Consider the following 16,722-nt stretch of genomic DNA (forward strand, 5'->3'; position numbering starts at 1 on the left):
TCAAAAATGAATCTCAAGCTTTCTACCCTTAACTTTTACATAAGATCTGTACTGAGCAGGAGCCTTCTGCAGATAGTCAGTAACGGTGTAGTTAAATTGATTCACTACAGATCTGAAAATATCTAGAATGTAATTAATGGTGCCATTTATATACTCAATGTCCACAGCTCTGTGGGCATACCTGGTGATTATTTTCACTAAGCTTACGTATTTGTCATAGAAAGCATTAATGTAGACAGCAATGGCATCAAGGACATCAGACTTTAGGGTGTTGTCAACAAAGTCTTGAGCTTTGTCAACAAAGAATTTAAAGGTGTCACCCAATTTGTTCAGGAACATGTCTATATTCTCCAGGTTCTTCAAAAGATCCACAATAGGATTGGGCATAGTCTTTACTCTGTTCCTAATCTCGTCAATCACTTTGGCTCCAGCCATGACATCACCAATGGGCATTGTGACCTGAATTTTACTGATTGTGCCAATTACGACACTGAAAGCATATTCTACATTAACAGCCACCAGGTGGATTGTCCTCTCTAGCATAGTTGTAAGGCTGCTGGTCATCTTATTGAGCACCTCAATGAGAGGGGTCATCTTCTCAGAGCCAGGCAGTTTGACATGGGTCTCCCTCAGGATCTTAATGGCAGCATCCAGGAAAACATGAACAGTCTTCTGGTACTGAACAACAGTGTTCCTAAAAAGGATGGACACCTGGCTCAGATGTGGGGCATGGTTGTTTGCAATGTTGTGTGCCTCCTCAGTATAGTCAATAATAATATTTTTCAGCTGAACAACATGTCTGAACAGTTGGTATTTCTCAGCAAAGCTAGACAAACAAGAGGTAATGGCAGGAAGTCTTTCCTGTAGTCCACTGAGCATGATGTCAGGGGCATCCATGTTGAAGACCATCTTCAGATTCATTTTATCAGCATCCTTGGCAGAAGCTCTGATGATGAAGATATCAACATCCTTCCCAGGATCAGACTGTTTAACATAAAAAAACATAAAATGAGACAAAACTCTTAATCATTGTTACTCTGCAAATACAATAGCAGTTCGAGATCCTTACAGAATAACGGCCATAAAGCCTGGCATTCATCTGAGATGGGACCCTGGCATGAAGCTGGAGACCAAGGAAGCCAGTAGATGGGATAGAAATTGTAGTACTGATTCCATCTTTGCGGACAGCGTAACGCAAGTTCATGTCAGTGAAGGCAGGGCTAGTTATGTCCACATTCAGGGTGAGACGGGAGTCACTGTAGAGACAGGCACGAATGTGTGTCACTTTTCAGTACTAAAGAAGGCAACTTTACCCAGGAAACAGAACTATTTCACAGGAAATAATTTTCTTGGGAAATGATTAAAAATGTATGTTTTCGAGCTGTAAAATGTCACACGCAATGCTTATTTTAAGAGTTACCTCAGTGTATGGGAAAGAAGGTGTTGAATGTCCATGGTCAGATCGCTATGGGTGAAAACCATCTTCCCAGTCAGGCTTACGCCGGCATGTTCAATGTTTATGGTAATGGCAGCTGTTGAAACATATTGAATTTAGTTAAACCTTACAATGATGCTTTTTAGTTAAGATGTAAAAGTGTATTGTATGCTAAGGAAAAAACTTACAGTCCAGGTCATATTCCAAGAAGACAATGGCAGAGGTGGCAGAGGACCTTAAGTTGACTTTGAAGACAGGAGCACTGCCCTCTACTTCAGCTGCCAGGTTTGTAGTGTACAGTGGGCTGACAAACTTTGCATTGGTAGAGATCTTCTGCTTGGTGGCTGTCACTTCAGCAACAGTTTTCTCAAAGATGGTGAAGTCGCCCAGGCTGCTTGGCTGAGATATATCTATCTCCATATCAGCAGTCAAGGAAGATGTTGTTGCAAAGTCAACAGTTGCCTGGGCAATATGCTTCCCCTTGGTGTTGAAATTGAAGAGGTTTGCCTCGTTGTTGCCAGTATACTTCAGCACTACATACACACGGCTCAGGGACGCTTCAACAGCAAGATTCTCATTTACATCCATGCCAATGACTTTGGTGGTGCCATGGTTAAGCTTGGCATCAGCAATAACCTTGGAGGTGGAGCGTAGGCCATCATTATTCAGGTAAAGATTAACCTCATTATCCAGGACTCCCAAAACTAGATAGTCATCAAGAACTGTGCCATCCATGTTTGCCCTAGTAGATGACTCCATGGAAACATACTCAAAGGTTCCGTCCAGCTTCAGATTGTGGTCTGCATCAGCCTTTCCAACAGCCTTGATCACAGGAATGTTGAAATCCCCCCTCATTCTCAAGGTGGAGACAGCATTTAGTTTGGTTTTGGTGTCTCCAACCAAATTTTGGTTTACCTCCAGGTTGAGAATAGGAAGGGCAATCTTCGCAACACTAGCCACAGAGACGGCAGTTTCAAAACTCTCAGTACTCATGCTGATGGTGCTGTCATGAGTGCTTTCAATGTGACGATTTTCAAGGGAGAGGGAATTGGCCAACTTGATTCCTCTCTTGGTGGTCAGACTGGTGGTGCTATCAAGTTTGGCTTTTAGACCCTCAAACACAGAGGCTGTGGTAGCTCCCAGACGGAACACAAGATCATCCTCAGCATACAGTCCAGCATTGACATTCAGATTAATGATGGCAGACTTTAAGGACAGCTCTGTGATCAGGTTACCCACAGAGGGAATCTGGATCAGACCCATCATATCAACAAGGGGGGCAGCCTGGCTTTTCTGGTAAACAACCTTTGCATCTACATCAATAGTCTGCTCAGTGGTGGTCAAAATGTGTTTCAGCCCGGTTTGATCATACAAGTCAAGATCACTAATAGCTGGGGTTTGTAAGTCAACAAATGGAATATCAATCTCGGGAATGCTGATGGGCCTAGTCAGAAAATCAAGGTTTGCTTCTCCTTCTACAGCAGCAAGGATGGCAGCCTCCCTCTCATTGTTCTCTACAGTGAGGTTCCAGAACAGTTTGTACTGATTAAGACGGGCCAGAGCTACAGTGTTTATATTTTGTGTGTCAGGCCTGAAGGTTGCAGAGTAGTCATTCTGCAGATCAATTTTGGCCATAAGAGCATCATTGAAATTGACCTTGGTGTTTCCCTTATTCTGAAAGCTGAACACAACCTCCCTGGGACAGAGAACAACATCAATCCCATTGTATAGGGCTCCATTGACAATACCAATTAAATCTGTGCTGTGGGTTGCCTTCAGCTCAAGCTTCATGTCATTCAAATTGGCATTTACTGATCCCACTAAAAGGTTGTTTTTGATAGTGGGGCCTTCTGCTTCAGAGCGAATATCAAACTTGAAATATCTGAAGATGACAAAGTCAGCACTCAGGGTTTGTCTCATCTTCAAAAGGAATGTATCTGTGTCACTACTTAAGGTCAACTTGACTGCACTTGGATTGACCGTGACTTGCAGGTCACTCTTATAGATACTGTCATGAGAGTTGAAGGTGGTAGTACCCTGATTTCCAACAGTTATTGTAATAGAAGTGCCTTCCTGGCGGGCCACAGCTTTTTGAGCTACAGATGTCTCACCAGTGAGGCCCATGACAGGGAGGTTGAGCGCATGTTTATAGGAAGTGTCAAAAGTGGCAGATAAACCACCCTTGGTAGCTAAGAAAACCTCATTTAAAAGCTCAGCATTGTAAGATGCTGTGGTGGCCTTTACTAAGGTTTTAGCTGAGGCCTGGGCTGAGAAGTCATAAAATGTCACAGATGCATGATGATCCAATGCAAGAAAATTGTGAGTGAACTTAAGAGTCTCAGCAGCAATCACACGATGTCCCTTGGGAACAGCAATACGAGCAGTGGAATCCAGGTTGAAGTTAAGGATTTCAAAGCTGAAAGATGTTCCTTGGGAAGTCAGAAAAGCTGTCAGCTGAGGAGTCTCATCTACATCAAGAGAGCTCTGGACTTCAGCAGCATTCCTAATAGTGTAGATGGGGGAGTTGATTTTTATCTCATAACTTAATTTACCAAATCCTGGAATCATGATCTCACTAGGAATGACTGGCAACTTAAATGTTGGGAGCTGGAGAGTATTAACAAGTTTCTCTGCTGGAACATGAGGAAGTATGGGGAAAGAGAACTCAGGTACTGTAATCTCAGGAAGTGAAAACTCAGGCAGGACAGGAAGGTAGTTCATAGTCAGGTCTCCAAACGAAGCACCCATATCAAAAATCTTCATCTCAAAGTTGAGAACAAAATCAATCAACTCAATGATTCTCTGTTTAATGTCATTAATTGAGATGGTGGTGGCTTGCACAGTGTAGAAGCCCATGATAGTGAACTCAGGGATGTCCAGCTGTGGTGGGATTTCAAACTGGTGAAGCTTATCTATGCTGAACTTCGTGGAAGGCACAACAAAATCAGTGAGAGGAATGGTGAAGGATGGCATATTCAGCTCGGCTTTCTCTAGTCCAGTAATGAGCCCCTTGATGATCTGCAATATCTCACCGACAATTTTTTGCTGAGGTGCCACCTTCTTAATGATCTCAACCATACTGGTGAACATATCAGTGGCAATAGTTATGAACTCAGTATAGCACTTTCTTGCCAACTGCAGATAAGAGGTAATTTCAGCATTGACATCCAGTTTTGCCATTTCCTGCTTTACAATTTCAGCAAATCCCTTCAGATTACTTAACACAACCTGGTCAAACATATCCTTCACAACTTTCATAAATTCTACAACTTGAATTTCTCTCAGTTGTTCCACAGAACCCCTAACAGAGGATAAGACAAAGTTAGCAAAATCTCTTGTTGCCTCAAGTTTCTGGGGGATTTCAAGAGACGTGATCAAGTCATTCACTTGAGCAGTGTATTTAGCTATCATTCCATTGGTGTGATCCACAAAGTCATTATAATCAAATGACTTCAGTTTCTGCTCAATAATGGCAATATATACATTGAACTGTGAAATTATATCCTTAATCTCTGTTTCTTTCAAGTAGTTGATAGCACCCTGGAAGACTTCCATAAATTTGGTAGGGATGTCTGCGTCCTTCACCATCTTGGCTACAGCGCTGATGGTTTCCTCAATTCTGAACTGCTTGATGAGCTCCACAACCTTCTCCAAGATGACTTGAACCTTTTTATCAGCCTCAAACTTTACAATCAACTCTCTCATCTTGGCATAAAAAGTGTTGATCTTACCTAGGATGTCAAGGTCCTGAATCATTTCCCTAATATCATTTATTATATTGCTGAAAATCTCTGTGGGAATCTGACTCACCAGTTCCTCAATGTGAGCTTTAAAGTTGATGGATGAAATGTAGCTCTTCAGCTCAGCAGCAAATGTCTGCATGTCAAAGGTTTCAATTATTTGTTTCATATCACTCATGATTGTTTGCAGTTTAGCCATGATTTCATACTTGGCATCGATATCACGCAGGAATGCGATGCTGCTGCCCTTCAGTTTTCCCAGGTCAGTCTGCTGGATCATCTCCCTCATCGTATCAATCACATACACAACCATAGCCTTGATGTTGTACTCCTCATTAATGGCATTCAGCTGTTGCTGGATCTTCTGAATGAGGTTGTCAGGGAGGGTGCCACTAGCAAAAATGTCCTTCATCATACCACCAAATTGTTGGATGCAAAAAGTGAGTTCAGCCAGAAGTTTCTCAACAGTAACCTTCAGATTCCTCAAAGAGGCTTCCACATCCTCCATGGAGATGACATAGTTTTGGGTAAAATCATTTAGGTGCTCTTTCAGCTGAATTATGTTGCTTTCTATATTCAGTTGAGCAAAAAAGTCATTTAAATGTTGTGAAAGAGCCTCAAGTCTATTCTGGATGTCCTCATTGTTAACATAGTTTTGCAGTGCCTCTGCAACGTGTACAACGAGCACCTTGATGCTTTGCAAGAAAGTAGAAAGACTTTCAGCTATAGGGAACTGAATTATGTTACTATTTGTGCTCTTGTCGTACTTGAGGAAGCCAGAGGTAGTGAATTCTTGATTTTCTGTGGAGGCTGTGTTGAGGATATTTGTGAGGATGGTGCCAGAAACCTCAATTCCAGTTCTTTCAGCAGTGTTGTAAACACTTATGTCCTGATTGAAGATGTGGTCATTCAGTTTAGACTTAATTCTAAAACTGGTCTTCTGCTCTTGGAGTGAAAGGACATTATCCATCTTGTTGTCAAATGAGGTCTCAAGAGTAAAACCATTATCTAGCTGCTGGGTTACTGATGCTCTGCATTCATGTGAGCTAGCAAAAGCCAGGGGTTGTGCTTTCAGGAGGACCTTGCCATAGAGCTGGGCACTGTGCTTTCCATACATGATCATGTCTCCATCAGCATTGACAATGGCATCAAGGTTGAAATCAAAAGGCACAATACTGCAACGGATGATGTGGTCAAAGCGCATTGGCTGTGAGTTGAAGCGGGCATCATGGGTGATCCTGGCAGCAAGACCAACAGCTTCAAGCTCAGTGTTGTGGCTCATGTGAGTTCCAAAGAGTTTTCCGGTGGTGCTGCACTTTGCGTTAGCAGTCATATCAGCATAATTTACCTGATAGGTGTGCTTTATCTCTTCCTCACCATAGATGGCTTTCAGGTTTCCAGTTAGGTCCAGCTTGTACAGCTCTGCCAGCAGCTGAGCCTCATTAATATAGTTGGCCGCCAGAAGTTTCAGGTTGTTATTAACATTCGCAGAAGCAGTGTAGGGTTTCAGGTCAATGGTGATATCATGAGTGTAGGAGGCATACTCACTTGCGGTGGCTTCAGCCTTTGAGTTGAAGTCAAGGCTAGAGAGAGTAATGGTCAGAGTGTTGGCATTATCAACCTTGATGTCACGAATAGCAGCCTTGTTGTTAATGGATAAAGTAGCCCTTGAAGAATCAAGTTCAGCATTGAAGGTGTTTTCCAGGGACAGGGGGCTCTGGAGGGTGGTTGTTCCACTTGTGGTCAAACCATCCTTGTTCATTCTCACAGTAGCCTTGTGAGTAGCCTCATTATCAAGGAGCTTCACAGTGGCATCACTGTTTACAGCCAGACCATTAACATCAAGAGAGGCAGTCAGCAGAGAGTAAAAACGTTTTTCAGTGTGGTCTGCATTTGTCTCCATTCTCATGGTGACTTCGCCGGCACTAGCAGAGGCTTCAGCCTGGTTGTGGATCTTCATACCAAGGGGAAGGGCATTTGCATCACATTTCAGTGACAGCTTGCTGTCCTTGAATGAAAGCTCAGCAACATGGGTCAAGATGTCTTCAAAGGCATTGGTGTTAGACACAACTGAGAATTCACCATTGGCAAGGGTTGCTGCAATTGTGTTCTGGGCCTTAACTATTGTGGAGTCACACTGAACAGTAGAATCAATCTTTGCTTCTGGCCTAAATGGGAAGATGCTGAATGACTGGGTTGAAATGGTCTTGCCATACATGGGTCCAGCCTTGAACATTCCTTCAAAGTTGCTATCAGCAGAGATTTCTTCAGTGGTGAGTCCAGCCATACCAGTGTGCTCTAGTGCAATATTGAGACCAAATGGGCTTGTGGCTTCAATCTTGCTGTTTGATCTCAAATTGATTTTTTCTGTGATGGTCACATCCTCAACAATACTAAAACTGGCTTCAATTAATTTATGGGCCAAAGAGCTTTTCAAATGGGCCTGGATGGAATCAGTGGTGGCCACCATTCCAGAGCCTAAATAAAACACAGAAGAAGAAAAGAGGATTGATAAGTGATAATTGCAGTGATTAATTTTCGAGAAAACATTAAGATTTTTTTTAACAGAACAGAAATCTACACAATCTACCTGTTTAGTGTAGTTTTATCAGAGAACACTTTAAAATTGTAACTGAAATCAAGTCACATTGTTTCACACCAGTGGAAGATGAAAGACATTAACTGAAAACTGTTCTACCAAAAATGAACAACATATCATTTTTACTGAGTTGAGAACATTGTTACAAATTCTAAATTCATGAATGATATTTACTATGAAATACCTTCAATCTTTATTGAGAAGATGTCAATTGGGGAGGTTCCTTTCACATCAAACTTAGCTGAGTAGCTTGGTGTCTCCACAACATCTTTTCCGGCAGCCATTGAGGCCTCCATGTTGTATAAGTTGCTCTTCATCAGAGTTGAAACCTCAGCTTTTCCAAAAAGAGGAATAGAAAGGGTAAGGCTCTCAGGGACAAAAAGTTCTGGGATGGGAATCTCCATAGAGACAATCTCCAGTCCAAATTGGGGCACAAAAATGTGAGGAGTGGTCAAAGCTGGTGGGAAGTTAAGCTCCTCTGTTGACTTTCCTCCAAGAGGGAGAGGGATAGCAATGGTGAAATGTTCATTGTTGAAGTGGTAGACAGCCTTTGCCTCACTGTTAATGAGACAAATAAGATGAAAATCAATAACCCTACAATGATAACTTTTTCTGAAAGTTAAGATATTGATTACTGAGTTCTTTCAGACTTACGCATTCAGGAACAATGTCTCTGGCAGTGAAATCTCAGGTATTTCAGGCACTCTGAGGCTCTGAATGTAAGGGATATCTGCAGCGTACCTTTCCATGTGGTTGTTTGTTGCCTAAAGAATAAATAATGTATGATTTATACCTCTCCAATCAAAAAAGAATCAAAGATCTGTCAGTCAAAAATCAAAGATTTGTACCTCCACAAATGCCTTGAAGATTTTACTGACCGTCATGTCAGTCTCTCCTACCCGCATGTCAAGAACATCATTACCATACTTTTTGATCTCGCCAGCATACGGAAGGGTGTCCAAGATCTCAGAGCTCACATCTGACTTTACTTCAACCTCAATCTTGCTGGTATCTGTATAGAAAAGGTTTAAAAGAATCCCAAAAGAAAAAAAATGAAAACATTTCTCCAAGGTTAGATTTAGGTTTAAATACAGTTGTTTTTGTTTTTTTAACAAAATCCTTTCCATCTTATTACAAAATCTGATCACAAATAGAAGTGGGATAAAGATGAGCGTCACCTTGTGACACCGACAGAAAAAACGAACTGGACAAGCCAATTATGATTCATGTTAAAGTAAAAGCATCTAAAGAAGTCAGGAACGATACAGTAACTGGAAACTTATAATACCGTATTTCATTGTGATTTTCTGCTCAGCAGTGGTTTCCAAGAGCTTGATGTCACTCTTAAGCTCCAATTCCATCTCTTCATCACACTTCAGGTTAGCTGTGACTGTCGCATCAGCATTGATTGAGGGGACAAGAAGTTGGACTTGCAGCATACCTTCCTTCATGGCCTTCAGACTGAAGTTTAACAGTGAGTTAGTGTATGAGGGTGACATTAATGTTATTTCATGAGGAGTTATAGTTGATTTCTTACTTGGCACGGCCAACCAGGGAGAGCTGAGGGATGTTCTTGTTTATAAAGTCAAGAGAGATGGAGTGAGTTCCTTTGCCCTTGGTGTTTCCATCAACAACACCCAGCCTGAGTCCTGCCTCCACATCGTAGTCAGGGATCTGTACGTCAGCTGTGATGACATTCTTCCTTCTGTTATATTTCATGATTGCTCTGGCTTCAGTGGGCTCTGCACCTGTTGTTGGCCAACCAATAGAACAATATTAGATAACTCCACTAAAATTCTTGGGCCACTTCAGCCACTGAGAAGACAAAGATTTTTCCATATTGTCCATGTTGTACCTTACCTTCAGCCCTCAGAATAAACTTCACAGAGTCAACCTTCTGTCGTCCCTCTTCTCCCTCCCTGAGAAGCTCATAGGCAACAGTAGCTGTGTACTCAGTGACTTCACCAGTGGGATGGAGCTCCACAGCAAATCTTTCAAAATCAAAAAAGCAAGTATTTCTCAGTAAAATAACTAAATTTGAGAGGCAAATATTTGCTGGTGGTTTAGAAGGCCTTGCTCACTTGCTGTCTCCAGTGAAGGGGAAGTAGGGGGACGTCTCTTGAGAGAAAGCATCAATGTACTGCAGAGCAGTGCAGTATGTCATTCCAGTGAAGAAGGGAGTGCACTCACTAACATCAACCTTGTCCATCACCATAGGGGGGATGGTCTTCACCCCTGATCCAGTCACTGCTACCAGGGTGTTCCTATTTAGGGAAGTTACAAGGATAGCAATATGAGATTAACCTTTACCATATCCTTTGTCGGGAGCAGCTCTTCATATTCTTTAACAAGTGTAGCTATCTGTACATACTGTATATCTTGTCCATTTTCAATGACTGTCAATATCCCACTTTTTCTTTAGTTTTGCTAACAGTTGCCTTGCAACTAGGAGTGCATAGTACATTGTTTTCCTAGTGCCAGTTGAACATTGCTGGCACTTGTGCCTTACTGTAAGACAGGAGACAATCTTGTCATATATGTCACTATGTGATAACGGCCAAGAACTCCACTTTAGGCTTACGTCATTTTGATGAGCTTTGTAGGACTCATTGGAGCAGGGATGGTCAGCTTGACATTGTCACGTCCCATGGAGATCTTGGCACTAAGCCCACTCTTGTGGAAAATGTTGGTGTGCATCTCTAATCCAGAGTTGACATACTCAGGGATGTGAGAGCCAACCTGAGTTACAAACTCTATGGCAGCTGAGGGCATGAAGGTGACTTTGCTCTGTGGAAACAAAGTAGACATAGGTGACTTCTGTGTAATAAACCATGCAGTTGGCTGAAAACCCATTTTTGGCAATCATTTTTAAAATAATTACCATGTCAGAAGCAATCTTAAGTCCACCCTTGATGCCTGGGGTGAAAGTACCAGACAGTGCAATCCTCAGAGGCACACCAGTGACAGTAGGCAGAAAGAATTTATTGTCCATGAAGATGTAGTGGGCAAAGATTGTGTTGTCAGCCTTGGTCATCAGTGCCTTCATTAGCTGTGGCAGAAAATACAAATATAACTCAAATGATAAACAATGGTTGATAATCAAATCTGTAAAATACTTTAAATTAAAATAACTGGTTTTATTTACATCAGTTGGGAACATCTTGAACATGCTATCAGTCATCATGGCAGCGGAGTAGGCCATCTCTGTGATTTCATTGGTCCTCAGATATCCCAGCTCATTTCCTAAAAGCCTCAGGTAAACCATTGCCTCGGGAGACTGTGTGGTCTTCAGTTCCCCCACCAGTTTGTTGAGGTTGCGCCCGATCTCCCTCATCAAGTTCTGGGAGGCCTATACATATAAATGCCAATACTATATTACTAAATTCATCACCGTCGGGTGATTACTAATATAAGATATAATACATTTAATATATACAAAACAGATTACTCTGGATACCTGTCTTTTCATCATGTCCTTCTTCAGAGCAGGCAGCATGTTCTGCAGAATCTCATTGACTCTGAGTGGCATGTTGTCAGAGACAAAGTACATTGTCTTCAGGGCAGTGTCGGGGAAGAAGCCATTCTTTCCAAACAGGGCATCAACGGTTGGCTCAAATCCTTTGCCCTCCATACCAATCTGTAAAGGTGACAAAGTTTTCACAGTCACAACTGAACAGCTTACTGAAAAATTGTCTCTAAGCACGCTTTAGAACAGCTCAAAATGTTTACCTCCATCATGTCAATGTCATAACCAAATGCCTTCAGAGTCATTTCAAGCATGACCTCCTTTGGCAGGTAGCTGGTACCCTCATAGATCATGTTGCCTTTCACAGATCCGATCTTGTAGTTGCGAGAAAACTTGGTGGGGTCCATGGTGGGCCCAACCTCATTCCCCTGCAGGGCGTCACTGATCTTCTGTCTCAGTCTGTAGGAAAGAAAAAAATATGTTACAGTTAAATGAAATGAAGGGTGATGAAATTAGGACACCACGGACACCAATTAGGCTCACCATGTAGTGAAACAACAATTCAAAAACATAAAAATATAGATGCAACTGCTTTTCACTTACACTTGGGTGTCTGGTTCAGTTGAGGACAAAATGTTGGTAATGTGGGAGATCACAAAGCTCTTGACTTGTTTGTCCTGCTCATTGGTCAAGGCATCAGCCAGCTGGGCCAGTTCAGTGGGCTGGGGGTCCTTCATAAGTACCAGATATGCAGCAATACGCTTCTGCATGGGGCTGGCACTGTCCAAAAGCACCTGCATGAAAACCTCTCTGCCCTGTGACCAAACGAGATCAATAAAATGAGCATACAGTATAAAAAATTCTTCAGATAATCTGTGAAACCCATTACACAATTTGACTTGCCTCCTCAGGGACAGGAGTCAACCTGAACACTTGAATGGCAGCCTGCTGCACAGCCAGGGAAGCTGCAGGTTGGTTCACACACTGGATCACAGTGGCTCTGAGCGCAGGACCAGCAGGTACCACAGCTGGAGCCATGTTTCCAATAACCTAGAATCAAAGGACTCATTAATATTGGTTTGCTTATTGGTGTTGGCAATCATTTCAATTTTGATCTATGGGGAAGGTTACCCACTCTCAATGTCATGAAAGTGTTGTCCTTGTCACCAGAACAGTCACCCAACTGGGCAGCCATGAACTCGGCAACAGAGTAAATCTCAGGAATCAGTTTTCCCTCAGCATTGTAAAATCTGTCGAAGAAAAAAAAAGATATTTCAAATTCAAAACCTGTGTTTTATTTTACACAAAGAGGAAAAAATGTCTGCTGAAATGTTACTCAGATATTTAACCTGGAATAAAGTGTGGTTAACCCCACTCACCTCTTGACAACATTGCTCAGGGCATACATGATGGGCTTGCTGGGCTTGTATTTGGCCATCTCGAGCATGTCATTGATCAGGAGGGCAGAAGGATTGGACACGAGTCCCATAGCAAAAACACCAGCATCAACCTCGAGTGAAGAGCTGTCAAAAGTCCTGAGGATCTGCATGATGGCACTGCTGCACTCAGGGGTTCCACATTGGGCCAGAACCTGGTAGGTCAGGACACGGGACACGGCAAGAGCTTCAGGAATGGTGGGACTCAGGGTCTCAGTCTTCATTCCACGGACCATGGTGACAAGCTTGTGGAAGAGGTGAGCCCTCCTCTCACCCTCAGTCTCAGGCAGAGAGGCCAGTTCTCTCAGGAGGTTCAGACCTGCATCCTTATCCTGGACAACACTCTTGTCCTCGACAGCCTCCATGTGAAGACTCTTGACTATGTCACCTATAATACACAAGTAAAAGTTTGGAATTAGTTATTTATACTTTTTATTCAATGTTTAGTAACTAGCATTGCATAAAAAGAACTGAGAAAAAGAGGAGCTTACTGTGGTCAAAGACTCTTTCGTTGTGAGGAAAAACCTGAACCAGAGTCAGTTTTTGCTTTCCAACATTGGTAACTCCATATTCTCCTCTGTGGAGAGGCAACACAAGTTTGAAAAGTACAGTCAAATCCTTTGACAAGACATATCAGTACCTACACTCACATAACTGAGTATAGTATAGAGTGCAGTGTAAGGTTTCACTTACTTGTGTGAGAAGGGAATGAGAATGTGCTTCTCAGTGCAGGACCCAGAGGTCATGTGTTTTTGTTCATTGTCAAACTTGTAGTTGCAGGTCTGTGAGCTTCTGACCAGCTGGGCAAGAGGGTAGTGCTGAAAGACAAATAATTCAGCTAATCTGCAAGATTCTTGTACATTACTGTGAATGTTAAGGGTACTGTTGTGGTTTGCTTTTACACTACACTGCAGAGAGATTATGTGTCCGTCCAACAGAGTCAGGTTAGGTTGTTCCGAAAATTGTAATTTGTCAGCATTTCAAACCAGACCCACCCATGTGTTGTGTGGATGTCTTACCATGCCAGAGATAAGCGCTAAGGGGCTGGTGTGATCTCTCAATGGGATAAATTTGTCACATCTGGACAGATCCCTCGTAAGGCTGATGTCTGTTGCAATGTCCTCTCTAGTGTTGATGGAGTAATGGGTCTTGCAAATGCCGTGGATAGTGGGCTGGAAATACGTGTGAACAGAGAAATGAATAACATCTCATTGCCGTTGTATTCTTATCATCATTGTGTTTGAGGAATCTGTTCTCACATGAGGAAGAGAGAAGTGTTTTCTTTTTAGCATACAGTAATAAGTAAGGGACTTACCATATTCTTATTCTTGTCTTCTTCAAGCAGAGGCACAGCCAGGGCAGAGATGATACCCCTTTTGATGTTCAGGATGGTTGTTGTCTCACCATCCTCAGGGTACAGTTTCACATCGGACACTCCTTCAACCACATACTTCAGAGGATATCTACAGAAAATGTGAGACTTTTACCATTAAGTCCTATAGCAATTGTGTTTCATTGCATAATGTGTGTTCATTTATCTGGATGTGTCAAAACTGTTGATGTCAAATACCTCTCCATTTCAGCAGCAAAGGCACCAGAACTGGGTGCAGGACCGAACATAGGGTTGCCCTCTGCGTCCATGTCGACCACCTCACTCAGGCTACAGCCAGTGGTGCGGATGATGAAACTACAAGTCTGGGGTACTTCAATTTCAACCTGTTTTAAAAGATAATTTTAGCTTTTCCCTGCTAGATAAAATGTAGAAAGAAAAAGGTGTACCTTTATATATATGTAGAATGATGATAACTGTTAAAGCACAGTAGCATGTACCTTGCAAGTGGTTTTAGGTCCATTCCTGAGATGTGAACCACCACTGATAGCATTCAAGGACTCAGCTTCGTACAGGTATTCATATTTGTGGTAGGCTTTGTACCTTTGGTTTACTGGTAGAGAAGATAATGATTTTACATCAGATTTTTAGTAAAGCCATGATTTACAGTATGTGCTGTATGGATAAGACATCAAATAGTGTTTTCATCTAAAAATGTGAGACAAAATACTATATGTGTCCATATTTCTTGAACAGCCACAGTATAATTAACATTTACAAAGTGTTCAGATTGTATAATTAACATATCAAGATTTTGGAACTCACTCAGGCAGGTTGCATGCTCTTCTTGGGCATCTGTAAAGACAATCAAGAACATTTGATGTAAAACTTTCCTCCTGCAGGAAAACTATTTTACTTCAAAGAGAGATCAGAGTGTTCACTGTGGTGTTTATTCTTTAATACCATTATATTGTATTAACGGTATCCCCAATCAAAAGAAACATTATGTAATTTAAAGAATACTTACAAGTAAAAGTAAGTGTGATTAGGAGTAGGGAAAGACAGAGCTTTGAGTCCGCCATTATGGGCTCTGTGCAATTCTCTCCTTGGTGCTCCTTTGGTGAGTACTCAGATGAGACTGGGGCCTCAAGCTCCTCATAGGCCTTTTATACCAAAGTTGCTCCATAAGGACGTTAGGTGGAGATCACACACAGTACTGTCTCTGCTCCAAAGTCCACTCTATACGTACATGTGGAGGGACAAAGGCAACTGGTTTCATAAAGCTTTCCTTGAATATGATTGTCAAGTTTCAGAATCTGTCTTTTTGTGTTAAAATGTGGGGACACATTCAAGTAGCATTCTGCATAATATACTTTAAAGTTACAAATACAGTTACAAAGAAGTGCTTTATCCTGTATGTAACAGAAGAATTCACATACTCTACATCACTACTGATGGACATCTTTCCAGAGCAAAGGCCATTAGATTGAGCATTGTTTTTTCAGTGACAGGTCATGAAAAATATATATAACATATTCTTAGTAGGTACAATATCAGATTTTTATGTCACAGAAATAATATCCTGCTCTTTCTTCTTAGGTCCCACATAAATCCATAGTTGTGAGTTTCTTAATACCTCCAGGTTTTCCAAAAGTCTAATTACAGGAAATGCTGTATAGGTTTATGTCAAAACTACATCTGCACCAACACATTTCAATCGACTACTAAGTTCATCTTTTGCATGAAATACTTAACAGTGTTAATGTTGATAATCAACAGCCAATATTAAAGATTTAAAACATTCCAATTTCTTAATTTTACTTGGTGTGTAAAGTTGAGAACCATACATTAGATAATCATATAGTTAGAATGCTTATTCAGAAGCACAACCCAGAAACTGTGGAGTTGTGCCCCCTAGCCTTGATAAGGAGTTGTAACACAGAACTTGAACAGATTGTTATCAATTCTTGTCAAAGGAGTATTGGACTACAGTCCTGGTCCACTGTGAAGACATGGTGTTGCACACATTGAATTAGGTTTTACATTCTCTGAACTGGTTATCTGTTTTGGATAAAAATATCTTTATCATGACAAGATGAAATTCAGACTAAGACTATTAGCAGGACAAAATTGAGACAAATTCTTGGTACTGTAGAAGGATATTAGTTATTTTAATTGCATTCTAAACAAATCTAGTATTTAGAAAATTGATTGTATAACTTTGATTGATGGATTCTGCATGAACACATAGTTTTCTACCAAATATAGGACAGATTTGGTTATTCCACAAGAGAGACATTTTCTGTATTTTTTTTTGTCTGCACCTTTCTTACTGTTTGGAAGTGGGTGGTGCTTAGTTGGAAAAAGGGGATGTCATGTACTTGTGTGCACCAAGCAAAATGTGCTGACAGTTGGGTCGTTTGTCAGCCAAATCTGATCAAACCACACCCAAACAGTACAGATGAAGCAGATTAGCTCACTTTTTGAATGTTAAACTCTTAATAGATAATAACATAAAGACATTTTCTCCAAATGTTTTGCATTGTTGCATTCACACTTTAAAGAGTTACACTTCAAAGATAGTGACAAATTAAGTTTTTACTGCACAATCTGTGTTCAAACACTGGACTCAAATATACAATTAGATTCCGCAGGTCTTTCGTCCCGGCTGCTGTCAGGCTCTCCAAACAGCACTGCTCCCAGTAGACCACACACA

The 16,722-nt window shown here is 41.5% G+C and overlaps 1 protein-coding gene across 1 annotated transcript; it reads right to left on the minus strand.

Annotated features, from left to right (window-relative positions):
* On the minus strand, positions 1 to 14,883 carry LOC139302630 (apolipoprotein B-100-like). Its single transcript, XM_070926333.1, has 27 exons — positions 14,832 to 14,883; positions 14,507 to 14,619; positions 14,247 to 14,392; positions 13,992 to 14,139; positions 13,696 to 13,848; positions 13,370 to 13,494; positions 13,168 to 13,253; positions 12,620 to 13,064; positions 12,376 to 12,490; positions 12,144 to 12,290; positions 11,844 to 12,055; positions 11,504 to 11,699; positions 11,232 to 11,411; positions 10,920 to 11,123; positions 10,656 to 10,823; positions 10,356 to 10,561; positions 9,856 to 10,038; positions 9,635 to 9,765; positions 9,312 to 9,522; positions 9,063 to 9,235; positions 8,623 to 8,786; positions 8,429 to 8,538; positions 7,959 to 8,332; positions 1,624 to 7,653; positions 1,421 to 1,532; positions 1,070 to 1,256; positions 1 to 984 (listed from the first exon to the last, which is right to left on the minus strand). Exons 1-27 carry the CDS (start codon positions 14,881 to 14,883, stop codon positions 1 to 3), a joined length of 11,355 nt encoding a protein of 3,784 aa, XP_070782434.1.
* Positions 14,884 to 16,722: the final 1,839 nt, after the last annotated feature.

The sequence above is a fragment of the Enoplosus armatus genome, chromosome 19, assembly GCF_043641665.1.
Source record: "Enoplosus armatus isolate fEnoArm2 chromosome 19, fEnoArm2.hap1, whole genome shotgun sequence".
Taxonomy (NCBI): domain Eukaryota; kingdom Metazoa; phylum Chordata; class Actinopteri; order Centrarchiformes; family Enoplosidae; genus Enoplosus; species Enoplosus armatus.